Source organism: Vicugna pacos, chromosome 18 (genome assembly GCF_048564905.1).
Source record: "Vicugna pacos chromosome 18, VicPac4, whole genome shotgun sequence".
In the NCBI taxonomy this organism is placed as follows: domain Eukaryota; kingdom Metazoa; phylum Chordata; class Mammalia; order Artiodactyla; family Camelidae; genus Vicugna; species Vicugna pacos.
In genome coordinates, this window is record NC_133004.1 from 23,721,792 (window position 1) to 23,746,194 (window position 24,403).

Sequence of the window (24,403 nt, forward strand, 5' to 3'; positions counted from 1 at the left end):
AAAGGGAAAATTTTGGTCTAATTAGGTTATATCAGACAAAATTGAATTCAGGGCAAAAATAACAACAACAAACCACTAATTAGAACAACTAACTTGTCCGAAAACAAAAACTGACAGAATTATAAGGAAAAACCCAACAATTTAAAAACCATAGTAAGAGTTAAAAAAAAAAAAAAATCCCACAGTCCCTGGGCTAGGCCACACCTACATATCCCCCAGCGTAGCACAGGATGGCCAAAAAAAAAAACAACCCCAATTATAAACTTATAGATCAAGTCAATGAAAATAACTGTTAAGTAAATAAAAGATTAGAACCATGTATTTAACAAACTTGATCTCCTGCACATATGGAACTCCACACTCCACAATTAGAAAACTATACTTTCCTTTCAAACACACTTGGAGTATTTATAAAAACTGACCAGGTCACAAAGCAAGACAACAAATATCATGGACTATCTTAACCACATTCTCTAACATGGACCAATAAAACCAGAAACTCCATGGGGTACAAATTAGAATCATCTCCACCTTCTGAGCCCAGAGAATCTACCCTCCTAATAACCTAAAATTAATATCGTATATGTAGAGAGTGAACTGACTTAGGAAACATGATACATTTCTAGAAAACATGGAATGATTACAACACAGTATAAAAGACAGAGAAGTAGCTAAGCCCGTGACAAAACAAAATCTGTGTGGCTCTGTGTATCTCCTTGGAGTGACGCAAGGATTACATTAAAAGGACTAAGTCATTCAGGAGCCCAGAAACAACACAGTAGTTGATTCTAACCTCTGAGTATTATTTAAATTCTCTTTTCTTAGCCTGAGACACTGAAAACATGAGCTGTTGTTTTCCCAAGGCAACTCCTTAGTTATGAATTCTTTGTTTGGTTTTGTTTCTCCTTATCAGTAAGCTCTCAAAGAAGAGCTGGGGCCTGCAGGCAAGCCAGTATATTATCATACCCTTGGTCCATCACTAGCAGCTTAGATAATCGAGATTCATTACCAGGTACACTTTCTTGTTCAAACATGAATTATGAAAAAAAGATCTTCACTCCTAGGGGCAGCTGTTCACTGCTGCTGCTAAACTCCAGCATTAGGAGTATTTGAGTTACCAAGATAAGAAGACAAAGATCAAGATCTACCAATCACTTTTTAAAATGCTTGCGAGCATTTAAGAGGTAGGGGAAGGACCAGGCTAGGAGGGAAAAAGTTCCCTTTACTCAAATTAGAAATCTAATGAAGATTTAGAGTGAAGTCTTTAAATTTACTTAAAATACTAAAAAGATTTTATCTCCACTTACATACAATTTTCCAAACAGTAGTCTGCTAAAGTGTTTCTGTATCAATATTAAAGATGAATATCAACTACTTGTAAACATTCCTCTAAGGAGTTAACATCAACAAAATATAGCCATTGGTGCCCTTCCGATCCTGCCCTGTGGTTTTTATGTGTATCTTGCCTCATTTGGTTCCATTAATTCTTTCAATTACCAGACATCATAGTAGTATTTCATACAAATATGTAAAAACTGAAACTCTTACTTCATTTCTACATCAAAATGAATCTCTCCTGTTCATAGCAGTACTATTTACAGCAGAGACATGGAAAGCAACCTAAACGCCCATTGACAGGTGAATGGATGAAGATGTGAGGTGTTTATGTGTGTACACACACACACACACACACACACACACACACACACACACACACAGGAATATTACTCAGTTGTAAAAAGGAATGAAATAATGCCATATGTAGCAACATAGATGGACCCAGAGATTGTCATACTAAATGAAGTAAGTCAGACAAAGACAAATAACATGATATCATGTACATGCAGAAGCTGAAAAAAATGATACAAATGATCTTACCTGCAAAACAAAAACAGACTCACAGACATAGAAAACAAATTTATGGTTATGAAAGGGGAAAGTGGGGGAGGGATAAATTAGGAGTCTGGGATTAATATATATAAAAGAGATAATCAACAGAGGCCTACTGTATAGCACAAGGAACTATACTCAGTATCTTGTAATAATCTACAATGTAAAAGAACCTTAAAAATATTTATATATATATACGCATAACTGAATCACTTTGCTGTACATCCGAAACTAAGGCAACATTGTAAATCAACTATACTTCAATGAAAAAATAAATTTAAAAAAAGAAATAAAAAAAGAATCTCTCCTTTAAAAATAGCCCAACACAGTACATGTAGTAGGGAGGAAGGAAGGTCCTTCCTCATTTAGTTCTCAGTAATTTCATGAATAAAAAAGAAAAAGAATTTAAACAATAACAGATTTTTTTTTATATTGCAGTATAGTCAGCTTATAATGTTGTGTTAGTTTCTGGTATACTGTATAGTGAGTGGTTCAGTTATACATATATATATTCCTTTTCATATTCTTTTTCATTATAAGTTATTCCATGGTATTGAATATAGTTCCCCTACTCATAAGGACTTTGTTGTTTGTCTATTTTATATATAGTATCTGCAAATCCAAAACTCCCATTTTATCCCTCCACTACCCCCCACCCCCGACCGCTGGCAATAACAGACTTTAAAACAGTCTAAGATACATATTTTCCAGAACAAATACTACCACTACTACTTAAAAAAAAAAAGCACACACATGGAGGTCTTAAATGAAGTTATTTCCTTGTTTCTGCTTGTCTGAAATTAACCAGAATACTTACAGATAATCTCACTATGGAATTTCAGTTGGAAGATCTCTCAGAAAAACATGCAGATTAAGTACTGATGCCACTCTTATTAAATGTGACCCTCTACAGATGAGGAAGTAAATGCACCAATAGATGAAGGTTGTTCTCTACCAAGAAATGAAACAGATGACCCCTGCCCATCTGAAAGATAAGGATGTGTCTGGAAAATGCAGGAAGCCATCTTTGACGTTGTCCAAGACCTGTCAGTTTCAGTACTCAGTACTGATGCAGTCCCATCAATGCCCCAGTCACAGAATGGATAAGGCCTTTGAGACGGCCAGGCGGGGCATCAGTCATCCTCAGACTGAGGCAGGGTGCACGTACACCCCATTCACAGGACAGTCAGAGCAGGCGTGTCTGTGTAACTAGTGTCCAGGCAGGTGCGTGAAGGCAACGACATGCCAGTGGTGCAATCTGCTGGGGCATAGGACATCCTGCTCGGTCTGTCCGCCACATCTACTGCATCCTGTCCTGTTGTCCAGCTGTTACAGGGCCAAAGGACAGGTCAGAGCTACTCAGTGAATCCAAGGATCTGATTAGCCTAACAGCCCTAAATGTGACACTTTGCTTAACTGTAGACTCCACTAGGGCAAGACTGTACTGTGTGTTATGTGTACAGAGGTGAAAAGAAAGACTGCATATTGCAACAGCAAGCCCCCTTTCAACCAGATCTGCTACATGTTACTTTCTCCAAGTAACTGCCCAAGGAATTAAGTGACTCTTCCACTGCTTTTTACTCTTCTCTTATTTCAGACCTCTTCCTTTAAAAAGGGACTAACATGCAAGTTCAATTCTGCTGAAAGGAAGGGCAAGGGCAAAGTGAGCCACACATCCCAGACTTTCTCAAACCTCACCCTACAACAGAACAGTTAAGGTGGAAGTCCTTAACGAGAGGATTCATCTGCAGAAATAATATATCAAGAAAAAATAAATAAATAAAGACAATATCATCTTCGATGAAAGTCAAATTCAACAGTTGTAGGAATTACAGGCACAGAAAAGATGGTTCAGCATATAACCAAATTTAACCTAGTCTTTTAGCTATACAGCTATAGTAAGAAAAAATGACCAAAGGCACAATAAACTGAGGAGAGGACTCATGGCACCCACTTCACCGGATGAAGATCCCAGGTCTCCATCTGCCTAATTATCCAGCACCTGGGGTAGTCCAAGGTCACCATGCCAGTAACTGCATGGGCCGCCCAGGTGAGCCCATTTTTGCCACTGTGTTCTTATTGGGTGAGAGCCAGAACAACTTCCCTGCAGCTCTTCTTGAGAAACAAATAAAAAGTAGGCGGCCCAGAAATCCTTCTCCCTAAGGGCTCTGGGTCGAATACTGTGGAGGAGAAAGGAAGCAGAAAGTAAGCAAGAGCTGAGTCTCAAGTCTCTTTGCTGGTGGTAGTTACAATGCTTTATAACATCTCCTCCGACGCTGAAGCACCGCTCCTAGGAGGGGAGCAGGGCTAGGTTCCTGCGAGCCTCTGGCCGCAACAATGTCTTAAACCAATTAATACACACTCTTGTTTCATGTGTGCTTCTGTTTAAAGACACCTTATTTCATGTACATTGCTGATTCACTGTAGCTTGTGCCTGAAACAAGCTTCTCTAACGCATTTTCTCCGTAAGGCACATCAGTCTTGTGCTGCGGAACACAGCACTTTGGCCCCACACTGGTGAGTCCATTTCAAATGGCAAAATCGCCAACAGAAAGCACAAAAATGTGAAAGCCGTGGCAATAAATAGGCTGTGAAAGGACCCTTGTTTACAGAAGGAGCGGCAACCAGACAGCCGAGCATCGCCTGGTTCAACATCAACTGGGGACCGTGCGCGTCGGGAGACTCACATTTCCACCACTCTGCGCATGTCTGCAAGTGACCACAGAAGCTCCCTGAGTGCTGATTTTGAGGTTACAAAAAAATTTTAACGAGTAGGTGAATTCACAAACACAGAATCTGTGCATAATGAGGACTGACTGTACTTTTAAGACCATGCCCAAACCAGCTTCCCAAGCTGACTCCGGGAATAAATCCATACACCAACCTTATGGCAATCTTAGAAACTTCTGTGTTTGTAGAATCCTTGTGTAACTTGTAAACCTACTCAAAAGCTGACCTCTGTAACAGGAAGATGCACCAGTAACTGGTGAAGTGGGACCCATGAGTAGGCTCTGAGGGAGACCCCTGACTGCAACTGGTAAAGAGATGAATTAGAACAGCAACAGAGGAAGCCATGGGAAAGAAAAGGACGGACAACTAAACATCACTCTGGCAGCAGTTTTGGTCTTCTGCCGAAAAGGGAAAGCTGGGAGAAGACTAAACTGGAGGGCACTTACACAGTGACAAACACGGCCCTATCTGAGGGACAAGTTATTCTGCAAGCTGAGCACACAAACACCAAAAGCTTCATGTACATGTTTTATAAAATCCATTTGATAATATTATTTTAATGTCTGGATTTCTGAATGGGGGTGGGACGGCAAGAAGTGAACATCTACTAAGCAGCTAGTGCCAGGCACTGAGCGAGAACATTATACCTTTATTACCTCCATCAATTCTTCCAAGCCCTGAAAAGTGCATTTTACAGCTGAGGGCTCAGAGAAGTTAAGCCAAGCACCCAAGATCACACAGCCAATTTTACTCCAAGTCCCTCATACTACCTAGATTTCTTTCAAAAGGTTAAAATAAGTTGTGAGCTTGCCGGGCTTATTTAACTAATTGAGTATCCAATGAAACACTGAACTGAGCACAATATATCTGATAAACTTAAATCATGAATTTTCCTCTAGGTACTTGGCTCTTTTCTCAAAAGAGGGAAAAACATTTTCTCTCTGTGGAAACTTCTCTCATCTCTATATTTCATAAGTCTTCAAACCAAATCATGGAAGACTGCACACAGATCAAACAGCGAATGGGGTCTTCAGTGTGACTCCTAGGAGAATGTCACTCTACTCGGAGCACAATGGTGGCTCTGAGCAAGCACCTAACAGAGGCCCTAGTAACAGGATCCTCTAGCTCCAAACTCTGAAGATTTGATCCCACGAATGCTCCATGCTGCCTAATACTGCAGAGGGGTTACAGCGTGGAGCCGGCATGCTCTAGCTGTCCACATTACTTAGCATGAATAAGCATTTAGCTGACAAGTTTCACTTGAAGATGGAAAGGTGGATTAGCTATCAGCACGACAGCACCATCTTCTGGTTGGTGAAATGGAATGAAGACAGAGAAAGTCACACCTGGAGTTAAAAAGCACATCAACAGTTTGGTAACCCAGAAGAGCGGCAAACTAGAAAATTTAGTTTCTGCAAAATCCAAATGATGTCAGTAGTAAATAAACACCCTCATGGACCAACCACGGAATAGAAAAAATCTTACCCGTGGTTCACTACTGGTCGCTGTGCTGCTTTTGGAAACACTGCAGCCACACCCAGCCTCTCCAGCAACCCCACATTGCAGAACCCATCATGCCTTCCGAAAGAAATTCCTTATCAAGTCATCACTCACGCCCACACCCCTCTGGGAGCACAAAAAGATTCTCTGCTGCTCTCACACAAAGTTGAAATTTGATGGGGCAGCAATCAAGGCCCTTAGAATCTGATCCTTTCCAGTCGTATCTCCCACTAGGACCGGCTGGCAGTGAGGGAGCATCATCCTCTCATGGGCTCTACCAAGCTGTGGGACAGATGGCGGAACTGATAGTAACTTAGTATCCATCTTATGTTCCCCCAAAGTGTAAGACTCATTAGTAGATTGTGTTGGAGATGGATCTTGGGCCTGAGGTCCAAGCAGGGTTTCCTGTTATAGCCAGTGCCGCCCCTACAGAAATCCAGACCAGGAAACCCCCATCAGTGAAAAGATCTGACAGCCACTAGGAGCCTCTGAAATTTAAACTATGTCCTAATCTCTAGATTAGGAACAGATCCCAGCAGCTGGTTTTCCAGGTCTGCCTTCTTCAGTGAATGCAGTGACCTCACCCACTGGTTAAAAAGTCCCTTGGGTGTCGGTCTCTTCCTCATTTCACCCATCAGGTATATCAATGGCCTCCTTTCATGAGGACCAAGTGAGGGGAAGGGAGGGGGTCGGTCAGATGCTTTAGTCTCAATATTCCTCTTGGTGAGAAGCATGGAAGTCTCCTTCTGGCCCATGGAGATGTAAGGGTGAAGGAATGAACATTCCTCCCAGATGCTGTCCACATGGATCCCCAGCCCCAGACCAGTCTAGAGACAGGAAGCACCTGAAGATGGAGCTCTTTGTCAGAGTTACCTTTAGTTCCTCCTCCACCACTAACACCTGCCACAGCGCTCTGTGAGAAAACCCTCCATCACATGAAAATGTTGTCTCCTGAACCACCTGAATTCAAACTTTTTTATTGTGACCTACAACAATACATTTTTATTACAACACAATACACACACATGAATACCTGCAAGCACAGATTGATACCTGAAAAAAGTTACATTAAAAAAAGCAAACCTATCTTTATTATATGGGACTCACTCTGAAATTTTCTAACTTTTGTCTTTTATAAAAATGCTGGTCACATCTACTCGCTAAAATGATTTCATAGCCCACTGAGAGGGTGACCCAGCTTGATGAATCCTGTCATAAACATCCAACTTCCTTCCTACATCGGCTCTGCTGGCAGGATCCTTTCTCTTCTCTGCTAACTCAAGAGTCAGCCCTCTCTCAAGGACCCCATCAAGGCCCCTCTCAAAGCTCCCCAAATCATCCCATTATTGTCCCAAATACCAAGGATTGTAAAATAATGACAAAGACGGAGTCCTCACTTCAAGAAGTCAAGTCTGCTGGGTGGGACAATTTCACATTATACAAGAAGCATTAGGTAAGTCATCGCCCCTTCCTCTGAACACAAAACACTTGCCATCTGTATTCATTCATTCATTCATTCATTCATTCAATTCTTCACTCCCTATCTTGACTCCAGTTATCATTTGTGTAAACAACACTTAAATGTTTGTCAAAAGATAAGTCCATCAAGTAGGATTTCTTTTTCTGCAATCTTGTCGAGGACTAATTTTCATGAACTCTAAATCAGGACCTGAAGTGCACTGTCACCAATTCTTGGAAGCCAATGGCCCATTTATTATTTTGTGTAGCATTTACAGATGTGGCACATTCCCAGATAAATTCAGTTTGGCCTCAGACTCTCAGAGAAGGCTATCAAACAGAGTAAATACAAAGACCAACTTTCTAGATATTTAAAAATTAATACAATGCTTGATGTCCACCTGTTTTTGACCCTGTGCTATAATGCCACCATACACACATGGAAGAGTGCCTATTGGGGCTCTCTGACAACAATCAGGCTTTACAAGAGCAGCTCCAAGTTGACCTGGAAATTCCTTTGAAAGCCCCAGGCTTAAACAAAAACCAGTTAGACACAATATTTTAAAACTTGATTTAAAAGAATACCTCAGATCAACATTATAGAAGGTCTGTATAAGGGATAAGATTCAAACTCCTATTTTTAACACACAAATTCTGTGTTTCCACCTCCTAGCTTCCTCTCCACCACACAAACCACCTGTTCCAGGCATACCAAAGGATGCGCTGGTCCCACTCTTTACCAGAGCTTTCTCAGGCTTCTTTTATTAGGCTAACTCCAACTCATTATTAGGATCAGCATAGGCATCACCTACTCCAAGAAGGCTTCCCTATTGACCCTCTTCTCCATCTCCATGCCAGTCTGGATGTGTCCCCTGTCCCCTAGCAATGTATCTTATCACAGCACCCAGCATGCACTGACACACTAATTGTAAGATACTCATCTGCATCACCAGACTGTGAATTCCTTGAGTGCAGAAACTATTATTGTTTCATTTCTATTCCCCATATAAATTCAGTCCCTCAGTTCTTCAACAGTAGACAGGCAAATATTTATGAAAAGATTAACACTGCAGCTTTCAAATGAAAACCATCTTTTTAAAAAAACCTTGCAAAATACCTTCATAATTACTCTCTTCTCTGTTGTTACTATGAAGAACATAGTTTTGTTCTTTGTAACTTATATAAGGTATCTAGCAATATACAGTGATAAATCAGTAAGGCTTACACTCCATCTGAAAATATAGTTACAAAAACGCACACCTAAATGTGACAAAGGCAATTCATACGTTGGGAATTAACAATTACTAAAATCAGTAGATGTCCTAAAAGTAGCTCATGCTTTTTTGCTAATGATATACTATAATAATTTATCTCCCTTCCCTTTCAATTATAATAACAATAAAGGATTTGTGAGAGAAAAAAAATCTGTTTCAAAGTTTTATTTTCATATGCTGGTGCCTTTTGTATGTTCCTATCCCCAATACAGTAGCAGTTTGCTCCTTGGCCTTTGAAGCAATTAAAAAATAAATCTCTATGAAGTTCCCCACACTGCTCCAATTCACACTGAGATAGAACAAAAGACATTCCTACTAGTTTGACAATATAATATAAAGCCTTATTACTATACAATTATTTTAAGCCATACTTGCTTTTTATAATCATGCAACCTGAAAAACACTCATGAATATCTAGATATGTTAACGTGCAGTGTAGAAGTTAAGGTAAAACCCTAGTCTGAAGTGCAAGGGGCAACACCATCATCAATTACAAGTTAGTTAACACTACAATGGCCTAGCATTTTCTGGCATTTTTGCTAAACGTAATGAAGTGACATTCACCCTGCCACTAAAATGATATCTGGGCTCCTTTCCAAGATAAACAAAAAAGACAAGTTGTAAAAATACTCAGCAGTGGAAATATTGTCAACAAACATCACAAGTCAAAAATGTTTCACATTCACCTTTCCAGAATAGCAGATTTAAATCTAAAAGTTGAAGAAGGAAAATTCAGAAAAACTAATTCCACAAATTTCATGATTAAAAAAAGATACCATAAAATAACTACAGTCAACCACATGCCAGCCATCTAAGAATTTCAGAAGCAGTAAGTTTCCTTTTGCTGTGCTCCCACACATGTAAAAAAGCAAGGAGTACTCTTTTAGTCTTAAATACTTCAGTACATAGCTAATACCTGTCCCACAGAAAAATCAGAAAATAGAAAAAAACACAAGAAAGTAAAAATCTACCTGCAATTTCATCACCCCGAGAGTCACTGGTAACATTTTTAATAACAAAATAATATTCTGAAATAGCCATTAAAGGGGTCCAAAAGCATTTATTTCACTTGTGGTATGTCGAATTTGCTAAAATCAAATTTATTTCATTTTTTTGAAAATAGTAAGGTTTTAAGACAACAGGCATCACAAGTGAGAAAACACTGTTCACATGTAAAGACTAACACATGATCAACCAGTTCATTTCTTCTGGTGACAAAACAACAAATGGCATGTGAAGCCTCAGGAATAAGATCTGAGACAACGTACCTGTTGAGTTCTCAAACTTGATCTTTCCGTGGCCTAAGAACAATCAGGCAGATTGATCTCACTGCTTTAAATTTTCTAAAACCACCAGCATCCTAAACCACCCCCTGAGGGCTAACTTTAATGGCCGTAGTACTAAATCAGGATCAATGGAACCTGCTTTCTAAGTTATTCTGCATATAACCTTGCAAAGTCTGTATGATAAAAACAACAAGAATAATGACACATACAATCACATTCAAAATTAGCTAAGTAAATGAAAAGATACATACTCTTGGTCAGAAACTGAATGTGTCTAAATCAAGATGTCTGCTCAATATCACTAATTATCAGAGAAGTGCAAATCAAAACTACAATGAGGTATCACCTCACACCAGTCAGAATGGCCATCATTCAAAAGTCCATGAATGATAAATGCTGGAGAGGGTGTGGAGAAAAGGTAACCCTCCTATGCTGTTGGTGGAAATGTAGTTTGGTGCAGCCATTAAATAGAAAGTGGTATGGAGATTCCTCAAAAAACTAAAAATAGAAATAATATATGATCCAGCAATCCCACCTCTGGGCATATATCCAGAGGGAACTCTAATGTGAAAAAGACACATGCACCCTAGTGTTCATAGCAGCATTATATACAGTAGCCAAGACACAGAAGCAACCTAAATGTCCATCAACAGATGACTGGATAAAGAAGTTGTGGTATATTTATACAAAGGAATACTACTCAGCCATAAAAAAGAATAAACTAATACTATTTGCAGCAACATGGATGGACCTGGAGAATGTCATTCTAAGTGAAGTAAGGCAGAAAGAGAAACAAAAATACCACAAGATATCACTCATACGTGGAATCTAAAAAAAAAAAAAAAGACACTATGAATTCATCTACAAAACAGAAACAGACTCACAGACTTACTGACAATCTTATGGTTACCAGGGAAAGGAGGTGGGAAGGGATAAATTTGAGAGTTTGAGATTTACAAATGTTAGCCACTATATACAAAAATAGATTTAAAAAAAAAAAGTTTTTTCTGTATAGCACAGGGACCTATGTTCAATATCTTGTAATAATTTCTAATGGGAAAAAATATGTAAACGAATATATGTGTGTATATGCATGACTGGGATATTGCGCTGTACACCAGAGACTGACACATTGTAACTGACTGTACTTCAATTTAAATAAATAAATAAATAAATATATAAATTTAAAATAAATAAATAAAGATATCCATGGAATTAATTTGTTAAAATAGCAGTGAAAAATCCCAATGGGCTTTCTGAGTGACCCTAACAGAATGTTTCTAAAGCTCAAGCCAAAGAATAAACAAAAGCTTATTTCGAAACAGAAGTCAGGAGTCCTAAAATTGTTTAAATTAAGAATTGGTTAAGTAAATGATGATACATTTATATGATGAAATGTTATTCAATTCAACACAAAAAAAGGCAAAGGGAGAGTTTATTATACAGACACGAAGTACTGTTAAGTCAAAAGAACACATGGTAAAACAATATATAAATTATAAAATATTATAAGATGAAATATATACTTAAGTATTATATATATTTGAAAAGTAAATCTCAAATATTATTGCAATTATCTTTGCTAATAAAGAGATGGGCACTACACAAATTTTTAATTTTTTGGTACTTAAAATTTTTTCCATTAATAAAAATTATCAATGCTAATAAGAGAAATAATTGAGTTGTTTTAGGGTTTTTTTTAGAGCATCATTATGGACCTAAGGATTTCACATCTTCAGAATTTATTTTAAGAACATAATCAGAGATACAAACAAAGACTAAGGTAAAAAAATGCTCACTAAAGAATTCATTTAAAATAGTAAAAATCTGGATACAATGTAGATATCCAAAAGGGATACAGTTAAATACATTATACGTATCTGTACAATGAAATATAATGCATTCATTAAAAGAAAATTCTTCTAGAAAAATGTGAAATGGCATGAGAAATGCTCATGACATAATGTTAACTAAAAAGGCAGATCCAAAAACACTTTTAAAGTCAGGTCTCAGTTAGTATTAAAAATGTTATGAAAATACTCATCTAGATAGAATAAAACAGACTGCAGGGAATACCAAAATATTACTAGTATTCATGTCTATGTTTTGAGATCATGGTTGAACTGTTTTCTTTTTTATATTTTCAAATATTTTTCACATTTTCAAGAATGAATATGATTTACTTCTAAAATTGGGGGCAGGAAAGCACAATGAAAGCAATTTTTTTTACAAATGACATTACAACCAAATTTGATAGATTTCCTGAGCATTCTGACAGTGCATCACAAAGCAAACAGTCTTAGATCTGGATAGCATAGCCCCTGAGACAGAAAAATCAAACCAAGTGCTTTGGACAACAAGCAGTTTAGCAGAACATGAAGACTCAGCCTCTAGAGCACACACACACTGTGTTTCTCCTGGTTCCATCCTACCTGCCTCAGGACTCATTTCCTCATTGCTGCTTTAACCCTGGTAATTATATTAAGGACGTGGGAAGCCTTATCTGGCAGTCAGGAGGCTTTCTGCCCTATTCCCATGCCAGTTAATGCCTTAAAGAACATTAATTAGGAAGAATCCAAGATATTGTCACGGTCTTAAATAAACCCGCATGACACAGATTTCGTAGCAGAGATGTAGAAAACTGCTAGTTCTCAAGATCAAACACATCAGGGAATTAGGAAAACAAGAATGTTCTTAAATATTATTAAAAATTTCCACGGTGCTTTTTGTGGATTAAGTGAGTTAGAGGGGAGAAAGAAGAAAGTCAGCTGCCCTTACAAGTTTTCAAATGAGAAGATACCTACACAAAACATACAGACATGCATACTTCTTACTAACAATGATTCTGCTTCGTCAAACTGAAGTACTCAATAAGCCGGTAAAAAAACAAATACATTGTTTTCAGGATTCAGTGCTTATGGCAAAAATCATGTATCATTTTAACCCACAAGTTAAAAGTAAGTTTTCAGTCCCCTCCCTCGAAAACAAGCCTATGTAATTAAATCTTCATTTTAAAAAGTCCTGTCATAGTTGAACTCATTCACTTATTGCTATAATTTATAATTCAAGATAACTGTTGTAAGCCAAGTTTACATAAAGTTTAAGATTAGGAAAATTGACACATAAAGAAAAACATTTATTTTTTGGTTCTTTTCTGAATGTTTTGTGAATTTCCTCGTTGACAAGAATAAATATACAGTAACACACCAGCCAACTATGAAAAGTACCACAAATTGAAGCAAAAACAACAAATACATTGTCAGGATATTGTGTATCAGTATACATGTGTATTTGCAAGGAACTGAACTGAAGTCACTTTAAATTGATTAGAGGAGACAAGTAGCAGGTTTTTGATGTATTAACACCAGATTTTCTTAAAATGTTATTAAGCCAGAGAAGAGGCAGTTTAAGCACGGTATAATTGGCAGGAAGTTCTGCATCAAAAGCAGATGCTATAAGGGCAACTATTAAAAAGCAAAGGTTAAGGGCATGCCACCTCCCATGTGGAGAAGCAAGTACCTAACAGGCGGACCTTTCCAATGATGACAACGTGAGTTCTGGGGGAGACACCGAAAACGAGTATCTAAGGTCTCTGGAACAGAAACAGCAACAGGGAGGCTCTGCAGGGGAGTCAAAACTTGGAGGAAGCAAACAGGCGTAGAGTGAATTTCCTGGGAGAGAGAGTGTGTGTGTGCTCGCACCTTTGCCCTAAGGGGGACGTGTAGTTAAGAGGGCATGGAGCAACTAAAACTCTGACAGAAAACTCCCATGTCTTTCGGGTAGGAGGAGTCAGGGAAGAAGCAAGGGGCACCCAGTGGCAATAGAGAATGAGGAAGGAATCCCAGAAGAAAGGAAACCAAAGAATGGGAACCCGAAATGTGGCACAGAGATAGTCCACATTTCAGGCTAACCCTTAACCACGCATGTGGCAGACTGAGGGCAGTCTGAGCTAAGATCTGAGCCGCTTTTGACCCCCAGCATGAAGGAGTTTGTACTTGAACTAAGTTAACTGCCTGCTAAAACTGAAACAAAAATTTCAACACCCTTCTGAGGCATTTAAGTGAATCCAAAGTCTCCACAAAGGACATTCACAATGTCTAGGAAACAACCCCAAATTACTGAACACATGAAGAGCCATGAAAATGTGACCCATTTTCAAAAGAATGGTGATCAACAGGTACCAACACCTAGATGACACAGACGTTGGAATTATTAGACAATGACTTTAAACAAGCTATTCTAAACATGCTCTATGAGGTAAAGGAATATAGGCTCAAAGTAAAAGAAAAATAAGAAATCTCAACAGAGAAACAGAAAAGATTAAAATAAACTAAATGGAAATACAGAACTGAAAAACACAATATATGAAATTAAAAATTCACTGGCTTCATAGCAGAGTAATGATGACTGAGAGAAGAGTCAGTGAGTTAACAGAAATTATCTAATCTGAAGAAGAGGAAAAAAAAAAGGAAAGTAAAAATGAACAGAGCATCAGGAACTACAGGAACAATATCAAAAAGTCTCCTATATACAGGTAACTGGAGTCCCAAAAGGAGAGGCAAGAGAATACAGAACACGAAAAAAAATTTAAAAAAAGAAGAAGAATGTCTAAAAACTTCCCAGATCTGGCAAAAGACACAAATTTATAGATTTAAGAAACTCAGTCAAACCACATAGGATAATCACAAAGAAAACCACGCCTAAGTACATCATATTCAAACTGCTGAAAAGTCAATGGTAAAGGGAAAATCTTTAAAGTAACCAGAGCAAAACAACCCTTCACATAGAGGGCAACAATGATCTGAATGACTGCAGCCTTGCCACAGACACCACGGAGGCCAGAAGACAGGGTAACATCTTTAAAACGCTGAAAGAAAAACCCATACATTTATATCTAGCTAAAATATCCTACATGAATGAAGGCAAAATAGGGACATCTTCAGATAAAGAAAAACTAAAGGGAATCAGCCTCCACCACACCAGCACTACAAGAAACAATGAAGGGAGTTCTTCAGGCTTAAGTGAAAACATCTGGATAAATAAAAACAAATTTATCTTTTAATTTCTTAAAATATATATGACTGCTTAAAGCAAAATTATAACGCCACTTTGTGGGATTTATAATCAAAGCACATGTAATACATCTGCCAACTACAGCCTGAAAGACAACGGGAATTGGAGCAAATGGACCTATGTGGATGTAAGGTTTCTACATTCTGTGTGAAGTGGTACAATATGAACTCTAAGGAGACTGTGAAACATTATAGAGATATACTGAAATTTCTAAAGCAGCTACTAAAAAATAATGCAAAGAGGTCATGCTAAAAACAGAGAAATTAAAATGGAATTCTTTAAAATTTTTTCAAATAACCTAAAAGAAGGCAGGAACGGGGAAAACAAAGGAATAAAAAAACAGAAAGAACAAACAAAAAACTAATTTTACAGTGACAGGCCTAACCATATAAATAATTACATTAAACGTCAATGGGACTAAATACTCCAATAAAAAGTCACAGTTATCAGAATGGATAAAAGAAAGCAAGACCCAATTAAATGCTGTCTATAAGGGACTATTTTATACACAGATGGGTTGAGAGTAAATGGAAGAAAAAGGATACACAAGGCAAATATAAAAAATACAAGGAGGATAGGCTGACCAAATTAATATCAACTTTGACTTAAAAATAACAGTAATACAAAAGATAAAGAAGGGTATTTCATAATGACAAAGGAATCAATTTACCAGAAAGACAAAACAATCATAAATGTGCATGCACCTAGTAACACAGCCTCAAAATATATGCCGTGAAAAATGACAAAATTAAAGGGGGAAGTAGACAATTTCACAATCATAGGAGATGTTAACAGCCCCTCTCAAAAACTGATAGAATTATGAAATAAAACATCAGTAACACAATACCTGAACAACAGTGATAGATACAGACCAAACCATATGCTGCAGAATTCACATTCTTTACAAGTGTACACAGTATGTTAAGAAAGATCATATTTTATGCTGGGCTATAAAACAAATTTCAGTAAATTTAAAAGGATTGAAGTCATATTAAAATCTCTAAAACCTAATCACAAGAGAATGAAATGATAAATTAGTAACAACAAGAAATTGAGGAAATTTCTAAGTACCTGGAAACTAAACAACATAATCCAAGGTCAAAGGAGAAATTAGAAAACTTATCTAACCTAGTGATAATGAAAACACAACGTATAATTGGTAGGATGCACTTGAAACAGCGCTTAGAGGATAATTTATAACTTTAAAGCCTTGCTTATAATAGAAACAAAAAGAGGTGAAAATCAATGACTGGGAGAGTCTTAGCTATATATACACTATATACACACTGTCAGCTGGGCTTGAGGCCTCGTGCAAACACACGGGAGAAAGAGGGTCCAGCCAAAAGAAAAAACGGGGCAGACTTATGAACTCCTTGAATGCTGAACGCTGAATGTTCCCCCACCCAGTTGGCAAAGGGTGGAAGCCTTACTGGCTCAAGGTGTTTAAGCACAAAGCTTGACCAATCACTGGCTGACCACTAAGCTATAGGAAGCCAGGCTCAAAAAACTTCAGAATTTTTTAAAATTACATAACATTCTACCTCAAGAAGCTGGAAAAAGAAGAGCAAAACAAACCCAAAGCAAATAAAAGGGAAAAGAAAACAGAAAAGAAGAAACCAGCAAAATAGACACCCACAAACAATACAGAAAAAAATAACATAAGCCAAAAGCTGGTTGTTTGAAAAGATCAACAAAATGAGTAACCCTCAGCTAGAGTGATGAAGGAAAAAAGAGAACACAAATCAATACCAAGAATGAAAAGCAGCTAAAGCAACTATTAGTACAGATTCTGTAAACGTTAAAAGGCTAACAAAAAGCACAGGTAAAGTTTAAAGTTATAAGCAGCCTTTTAGCAAATAGAATGCTGAATAATCACCTCAAAAGTCGTATCACCACACTAATATTTATCTGTTTAGCACAATCAAAAGCTGTGTTTTTAAAAGGATGATTGAACATAAGCACACGCATACTGGGGACTGAAGTGAAGCCGCAAAGCCAAGCATCTCCCGCATCCCAACAAATCATCCTGAACAAGTGCCCGGTGCAGCTTATCGGGAATTTACATAACTACCTGAAATGGGGCTGGCTTTACAAATTAATCGTTAGGTTTTTACTTCTTCTAAAAGTACTTTCATCAATTCTTGCTTTTTAAAATGTTCTCTTTCACCTACCTTTTGGCTTGGAGGAGGCCAAGGTGCAACTTTCTTTGGTTGTCCAGAATCCTGTTCATCTGACATCAGCTACCTCCACCATGCTGCCTAAGTTCGACCCCAACGAGATCAAAGTCATATATCTGAGGTGCACTGGTAGAGAAGTCAGTGCCACATCTGCCCTGGCCCCCGAGATTGGCCCCCTGGGTCTGTCTACAAAAAAGCTTGGTGCTGACATCACCAAAGCAACTGCTGACTGGAAGGATCTGCGGATTACAGTGAAACTGACCATTCAGAACAGACAGGCCCAGACTGAGGTGGCACCTTCTGCCTCTGCCCTGATCATCAAAGCCCTCAAGGAACCACCAAGAGACAGAAGCAAAAAAAAGCATTAAGCACAGTGGAAACATCACTTTTGATGAGACTGTCAACACTGCCCGACAGATGTGGCCCCGATCCTTAGCTAGAGAACTCTCTGGAACCATTGAAGAGATCCCAGGCACTGTCCAGTCTGTGGGCCGCAACGTTGACGGCTACTACCCTCACAACATCACAGATGACATCAATATCGCCGTGGAATGCCCGGCTGGTTAAGAACTACAGAGAAAAATGATTTAATGAAGGCTGATTTGACAACTAATAAAACAAAACAAATAAAATTTTCTTGTATATTCACGGTGTATTCCAATCTCCAGCTTTCAAAATAAATGAGAAGTGTATCTTTCTCCACAGGCAAAGAGATAATTGCCTTATAATATATCTGAGGATATGCAAGACAATGTCTAAATATTGAGGGGATGACTAGAAAGTGCTACCACATTTGAAATATTGTTGAGCTCTTTTCTCCATTTAACAAAACTACATTAGATACATAAAAATATCCTAAATATGTCTGAGCTATTCAGATGTGACCATTACAGCTGACTCCTTACTTGAGTACTTTGAAAAAAATCCTCAAATGGTGAGGCTAAATGATCCTCTCCATGGCATCAAGTCCCATTCTGGTCAGGTGCTGTCTCACCTGAAGAGCCTGAGAGGGAGACTATGAACACGTGGCATGTATGGGTATCACTATCTGAAGACCCCAAAGCCACCAGGGACCCTCATCTTCACAGCAGCAGCAAACAAAAAGCAACAGGAATCAAACTAAATTGCACTCAGGAGGAGAGTTTTAATAATTCTAATGTACCTGAAAAAGAGCTTTCATATTCACGCTGAAAATGGCTTTAAGGAAATCTTGATTAGACTTAGTACTAGCAAAAGAAAAAGACAGGTGTCAGTTAAAAAAAAGGAACTCCTTCAATGTAAATCAAAAATAGTTTGTAATGGAGCCAAAGAAGCCATTACGAGCTGCTATATAAATAGGCATTTAATGATTTTCCCAATGTTACGTTATTGATCTACCAGGCCCTCTGTTTCCGCTGAAATGAATAAATAATTTGTTTAAGATAACATTAATAGGATTTGCAGCACATTAGATACCCTGGATCGCTCTCATCAGTAAAATTACCACTGTAGGAAACAAACTGTACATTGTCTTTCAAAGAAACATCAGCATAATTTCAGAAATCACAGCAAAAGACCAGAGACATGCGCAGTGCACCCATCACGTGCAAAGAGGCATTTCTAAGTCACAACACCCTGAATATCATTTATTTAGCTCAATAACTAACATACACTTGCTAATGTCAGACACTACTACTCTAAGCACTGAAAACATAATGGCAGGTAAGAGATATGGTCCCTCCACTCAAAAAGTTAACAGTCTGCCTGGGAAGGCAACCTAGCAAGGTATGTTAATAAAGGATGCCAGGCTAGCAGTGAGAAAGGGTCCAAGCCCCTGCAAAGGGAGCCAGAGAAGACATCCTGAGGCATGGATATGTAGGCTGAGAAGAGGAGGGAAGCAGGACGGAGCCGGGCTCTGGAGGGAGTGGATGGTTGAGTAAAAGATGGCTTTTGGCAAAGAAAATTATGGTCACTGGCACAGGACACACAAATGGCCAGGTCTTTATGTTGAGTAGTCTTTTTATGTAGGAAAAGAGACTATCGCGCACAATTAGACGTTACTAGTAAAGCTGCGTATGTCGAAAGACCACAGTCACCTAACTTCTTAATCTAGGAGGAAAAAGTAAAATGTCACAATTTGATCTTGGCCTGTTTCCCACATCAGCCATTCAAACACACGCTAATTTACTCCTGCCACCATACGTGCCAGGGACGACAGGAGGATTCAATGGTGGAGAAGATGGGCAAGCAAGCAAATCAGAGTACTTCTGTGGCTACATGATTCTGAAACGTAGCTCCCTGATTTCAGGTATTATTGAATAAAACACTGAGCTTAAATGCTACTGGACTACTGAAAGAATCTTTCAATAATAAGTAAAGGAATAGTCATTGTTGGACATCAAATATAGTATAATAGGAACACTGAAAGAAGCTTTGACACCCCATCCACATAAATAACAAACTATGCCTGTGTTTTCAAGTAAATACTACTCAGTAGTGTCTTACGGATTTCAAATGGACACGCACTCATTTTTACTGCCCACAGCACGGGAGGCCAAGCAGATATGTTAATAATTACCTACCAACTGTCAAGCACTGCTGGTGGAGGGCCAGGTTCTTTGCTGGGAAGTTAGTATGTGTGATCTCATTCCACAAAGCAACTATCATCTCCACTTCTCAAACGAGGAACCTGCGGCTTAGAGTTTGTGCAACTTGCCCAAAGGGGCACGGCTGACAAGTGGTGGACGCAAGGTTAGTTTCCATGTCAGTCTGACGTCGATGCCTGCCGGTCCCCTTTCCTCCCACTGCACAGCTTCAGTGCGGCCCGAGTGTGACCAGGGAAGGGGCTGAAGCGTGACACGGAGGGAGCAGAGGAGGTGTGACGAGATTTTAGGTGGTTTGTTCAGCTACACTAAGGTCTTAGCTTCAGGGTCCCTGCCCTCAAACTGAAGTTATCTTTGGGCTCTCAAATAATTCAATCCCCCTGGAGTTTATCTAAACTATCTTTCTAAGCATTGTGGGGGAATGGACCACAGAAATAAACAAACGTTAAAACATTTAAGTAGTATCATTCACACCCTGTATCCAACACTGTTCATGGTGTCATGAGTTCCTGAAGTGCATTTCACACTGAAATCTACTATTAAACAACCATAATAAAATTTCAAAGCTATGCCAAGCTTTGTGTACATAATTATCTCATGTAATCCTCACAACAACCCCTAAAAAACCCGTAACATCATCCTCAGGTTACAGAGCTAAGCAGAAGCTTATCAAGGTTAAATAACTTGCCCAAGGTCACACAATTACAGGCAGTGCAGCAAAAGGACTCCAGAACTAAACTTTTCATCTCTGTAACACAGCATATATTTCTGCAGTGGTCATATAATTTTTTAAAAAAATACCTAAGATACTGATATGAATTTGTGTATCTGTAGAAATTTTCTTTGTTATTTTCGTTTATAATTACTGATACAGTAATAACTATACTTACTGAAATAGTAATTATAAAATCTGATATATTATCAGAATTACATAGTTTTAGTCTATGACACTTTGCTTAATAAAAAGAAAAATTAACTAGCATATCACTTAAAAATTTCACATTTTTTACATTATTAAAGCACCAGGGAACTTGAAATCTATTTGAATAAGTAGCTTTAAAATACATATTTTCTTCAATATTTTATTCACTAACTTTTCTTCCTAAGAAAATAGAATATTTTGTGGTGGTTAATATCAAAATTATTTGGGGGTCCAACAAGAGAGGTGGTGTTCCATCTGTTTACAATCCTATTTTAAAAGCAAATAAAATATCTTTCAGTTTGTAAAACAGGTATCTGATACAAATTTAATGGAATAAATAAATCACAAACATTTATAAATAAATAGGAGAAGTACAGAGGCAAACTGGCCATTACACGAATCACTTTTTGGTGTCCCCCATTCCTCTCAATTTGCTACTTCTAACTCTCAAAGGAAATACACCCATCATTTTAGAAAATGCAGTGGGAAAGGAACAAAAGTGAAAAATACGTGATGTAGTCTGTCTAAAGAACCAATATATTTGTCTTATTTTCTCATCTACACGTGACACTTAACCAATTACTTCCTTTATTTTACAGACAAACTCAAAACAAACCAGGCAGCAATGCCTGTGAATCAGCTGACTGAACCCACAGCATTTAGCCTGGGAAGCAGGCAAGCTCCCACTTTTAATTAATACACAAAACAAATGTCCAAAACACTTACCAATCTGTACTTGTTCAGGCTGGCTGAGGGAAACAAATGCTGATGTATCATCAATCCAGGATATCTGAATGTTACCTATAACACCGAATTAAAAGCAAAGCAAACATTTTAGCATTTAGATTGCTGTCAGATTTCATTTGTGTATCTGATATATTTCACTATATCCATTAATTTAAAGACAGATGAGGTGGTTTAAAATTCAATCAAAATCTCAGCACTGCGCATAGATAAAACTTAAATTTCCCACAGCAACTATTTCAGTTAAAATTTCAAGAAAAGAGACAAACCGGGAAAAAAGAAGAAACTTTAAAAACTTGTTTTAAAAACAAAAGAAAGATCTTTCTGGATTAAATCCTGGAGCAGTCTGTCATTCAACCTAATCTCATATCAGGCCTGGAGACTTTTTTCCTATCAAGATCACTAATAAAAATCAAAGACCACGTAGTTAAACTATGAATGGGGAACATAAAATAAATCCACGTAGCAAGAAGTGAGAAAAATTCAACGGTTGCTCTCAAGGCCAGGTAAAGAAAACAGGTAGAACACGGCGGACAAGGAAAAGAAGGCGTCAGAGAGAGAAAACCAAGACAGACTAATAGAGAAAAGAAAAACAGAGAGGGGCAGAAAGCAGTGTAGTGGAACAAAATGATTTTCACATACAGAGACAAATCCTCAAAGAAGGCGAAATGCAAAGAGAATGGAATGCAGGAGGAGGAACCAAGAGGAAGGGGAGGGGCAGTGAGGCTGTAGAAAACCAGGGGGAAAAGCAGAGATCAAGCCAGTCTTGCTCCCATTCTTCTCGGAAAAAATACAGACGATCGAAATTTTTTAAAATGGGTAAACATCACCAGAATTTAGCAATGAAAGTATGTTTTAGTGCCTACTATAATTTTTGAACGCTAGGAATGCTTGAAAACTGCTTTGTTTTGCTGTTACAGGAAAAAACCCTCACTTCCTGCTGCACAGTGGGGTGCTGTGACTTTCTCAATTACAAAAATCACTTACTAGTATTTCATTACCTCTTCACCCTGTGTGTTTTATAGATAAATAATAATATCTAACATTTATTGAGTAGTTACTATATGCCAAATACTATTCTTTTTTCATTTTAGCTTAAGTATAGTTGATTTACCACATTGTTAGTTTCTCATCTACACCAAAGAGACTCAGTTATACACATATATTTCTTTTTCACATTCTTTTCTGTTATGGTTTATAATAGGATATTGAATATAATTCCCTGTGCTATACAATAAATCCTTGCTGTTTATTTATTTTATATATAGTAGTTCGCATCTGCTAATTCCAAACTCCTAATTTACCTGTTCCCCACCCCCTTTCCCCTTTGGTAACCATAAATTTATTTTCTGTCTGTGCATCTGTTTTTGTTTCATAAATAAGCTCACTTGTGTCATATTTTAGATTCCATGTGTAAGTGATATTATATATTTGTCTTTGACTTTCTTCACCTAGCATGATTAATCTCTAGGTCCATCCATGTTGCTGCAAATGGCATTATTTTGTTCTTTTTTGGTATTCCACTGTATATATATACCAACTTCTTTATCCGTTCATCTGTCGATAGACATTTAGGTTACTTCCATGTCTTGGCTATTGTAAATAGTGCTGCTATGAACACTGAGGTACATGTTTCTTTTCAAATTAGTTTTCCCCTGATATATAACCAGGAATGGTATTGCTGGATCATATGGCAACTCTACTTTTAGTTTTTTAAGGAATTTCCATACTGTTTGTTTCTTTTTAAAATTTTTACTTTTCTTTAAGTTGATTTCTTTGCAGAGGAGGGGTAATTAGGTTTATTTATTTAGTTAGTTTATTTACTTATTATGGAGGTACTGGGGACTGAATCCAGGACCCTGTGCATGGCAGGTATGGGCTCTACCACTACAGCTATACCACCCCCCATACTGTCTTCCACAGTGGCTGCATCTCCCGTCAACTGTGTAGGAGAGTTCCCTTTTCTCCACATCCTCTCCAGCATTTGTTATTTGTAGACTTTGTAATGATGGTCACTTTGACCAGAGTGCAGTGGAACCTAACTAGTTTTGATTTCCATTTATCTAATACTTAGCAATGTTGAGGATCTTTTCACATCCCTGTTGGCCATCTTCACATACTATTCTAAATGCCTTCCACGGATCAGCTCATTTACTCCTTGTGACATGCCTGTGAAAAGGTGGTATCGTTGTTGTCATCATCATCATCATCTCTGATGAGGAAACACAGATGCAGAAAGGCTAACCTGCCTAATAACACATAGCTAATCTTTTATTAATTAAAATAAAAAAAACCTACTCAGAGCATTCTGCTTAACAGACAATTAAAGTTTGACTAAATTGGGATAAGAACTTAACAATACAAGATGAGAAACAACAACAGCATCAAAAGCTTTCCAAAGAAATGAGCTGTGAAATTCAACTGCATTTCTGTATCTGCATTTAAATTAAAAAGCAGGACTAGAATTTCAGAAGTCATTTAGACTATGTGCGAAGATTAGAATAACATTCAGAAATACATCTGCTTTCACCTACTTTTCTGAAAATTAAGTGTGTAACATTCTGTACTTATAGAATCTAATACATGCTTATTTTAGGAAATACAGAAAACCACAAAGAGGAAGAACAAATCCTATCTAAAACATTCAGTGATAACAACATGATGCTTCCTTTCAGTCTGATTTCTACACAAAATTTCTAAAAGAACAATGTGAATTATACAGGATTCCTACTTTGTATCTGCTTTTTACCCTAAGTACTAAAATATA

General features: G+C 37.8%; 1 protein-coding gene and 1 pseudogene across 4 annotated transcripts in view; one reads left to right on the forward strand and one right to left on the reverse strand.

Moving 5' to 3' along the window:
- The window catches only part of PARN (poly(A)-specific ribonuclease), a 148,212-nt gene that overhangs the window by 68,108 nt on the left and 55,701 nt on the right, over positions 1 to 24,403 (reverse strand). For all 4 annotated transcript variants that reach the window (XM_015245958.3, XM_072942655.1, XM_006212074.4 and 1 more), the window contains one exon: positions 21,619 to 21,693. In XM_015245958.3, coding sequence (XP_015101444.2) covers positions 21,619 to 21,693 — 75 coding nt within the window. The remainder of the gene's footprint in view (positions 1 to 21,618; positions 21,694 to 24,403) is intronic.
- Positions 17,401 to 17,955, forward strand: LOC102538689 (large ribosomal subunit protein uL11-like; annotated as a pseudogene).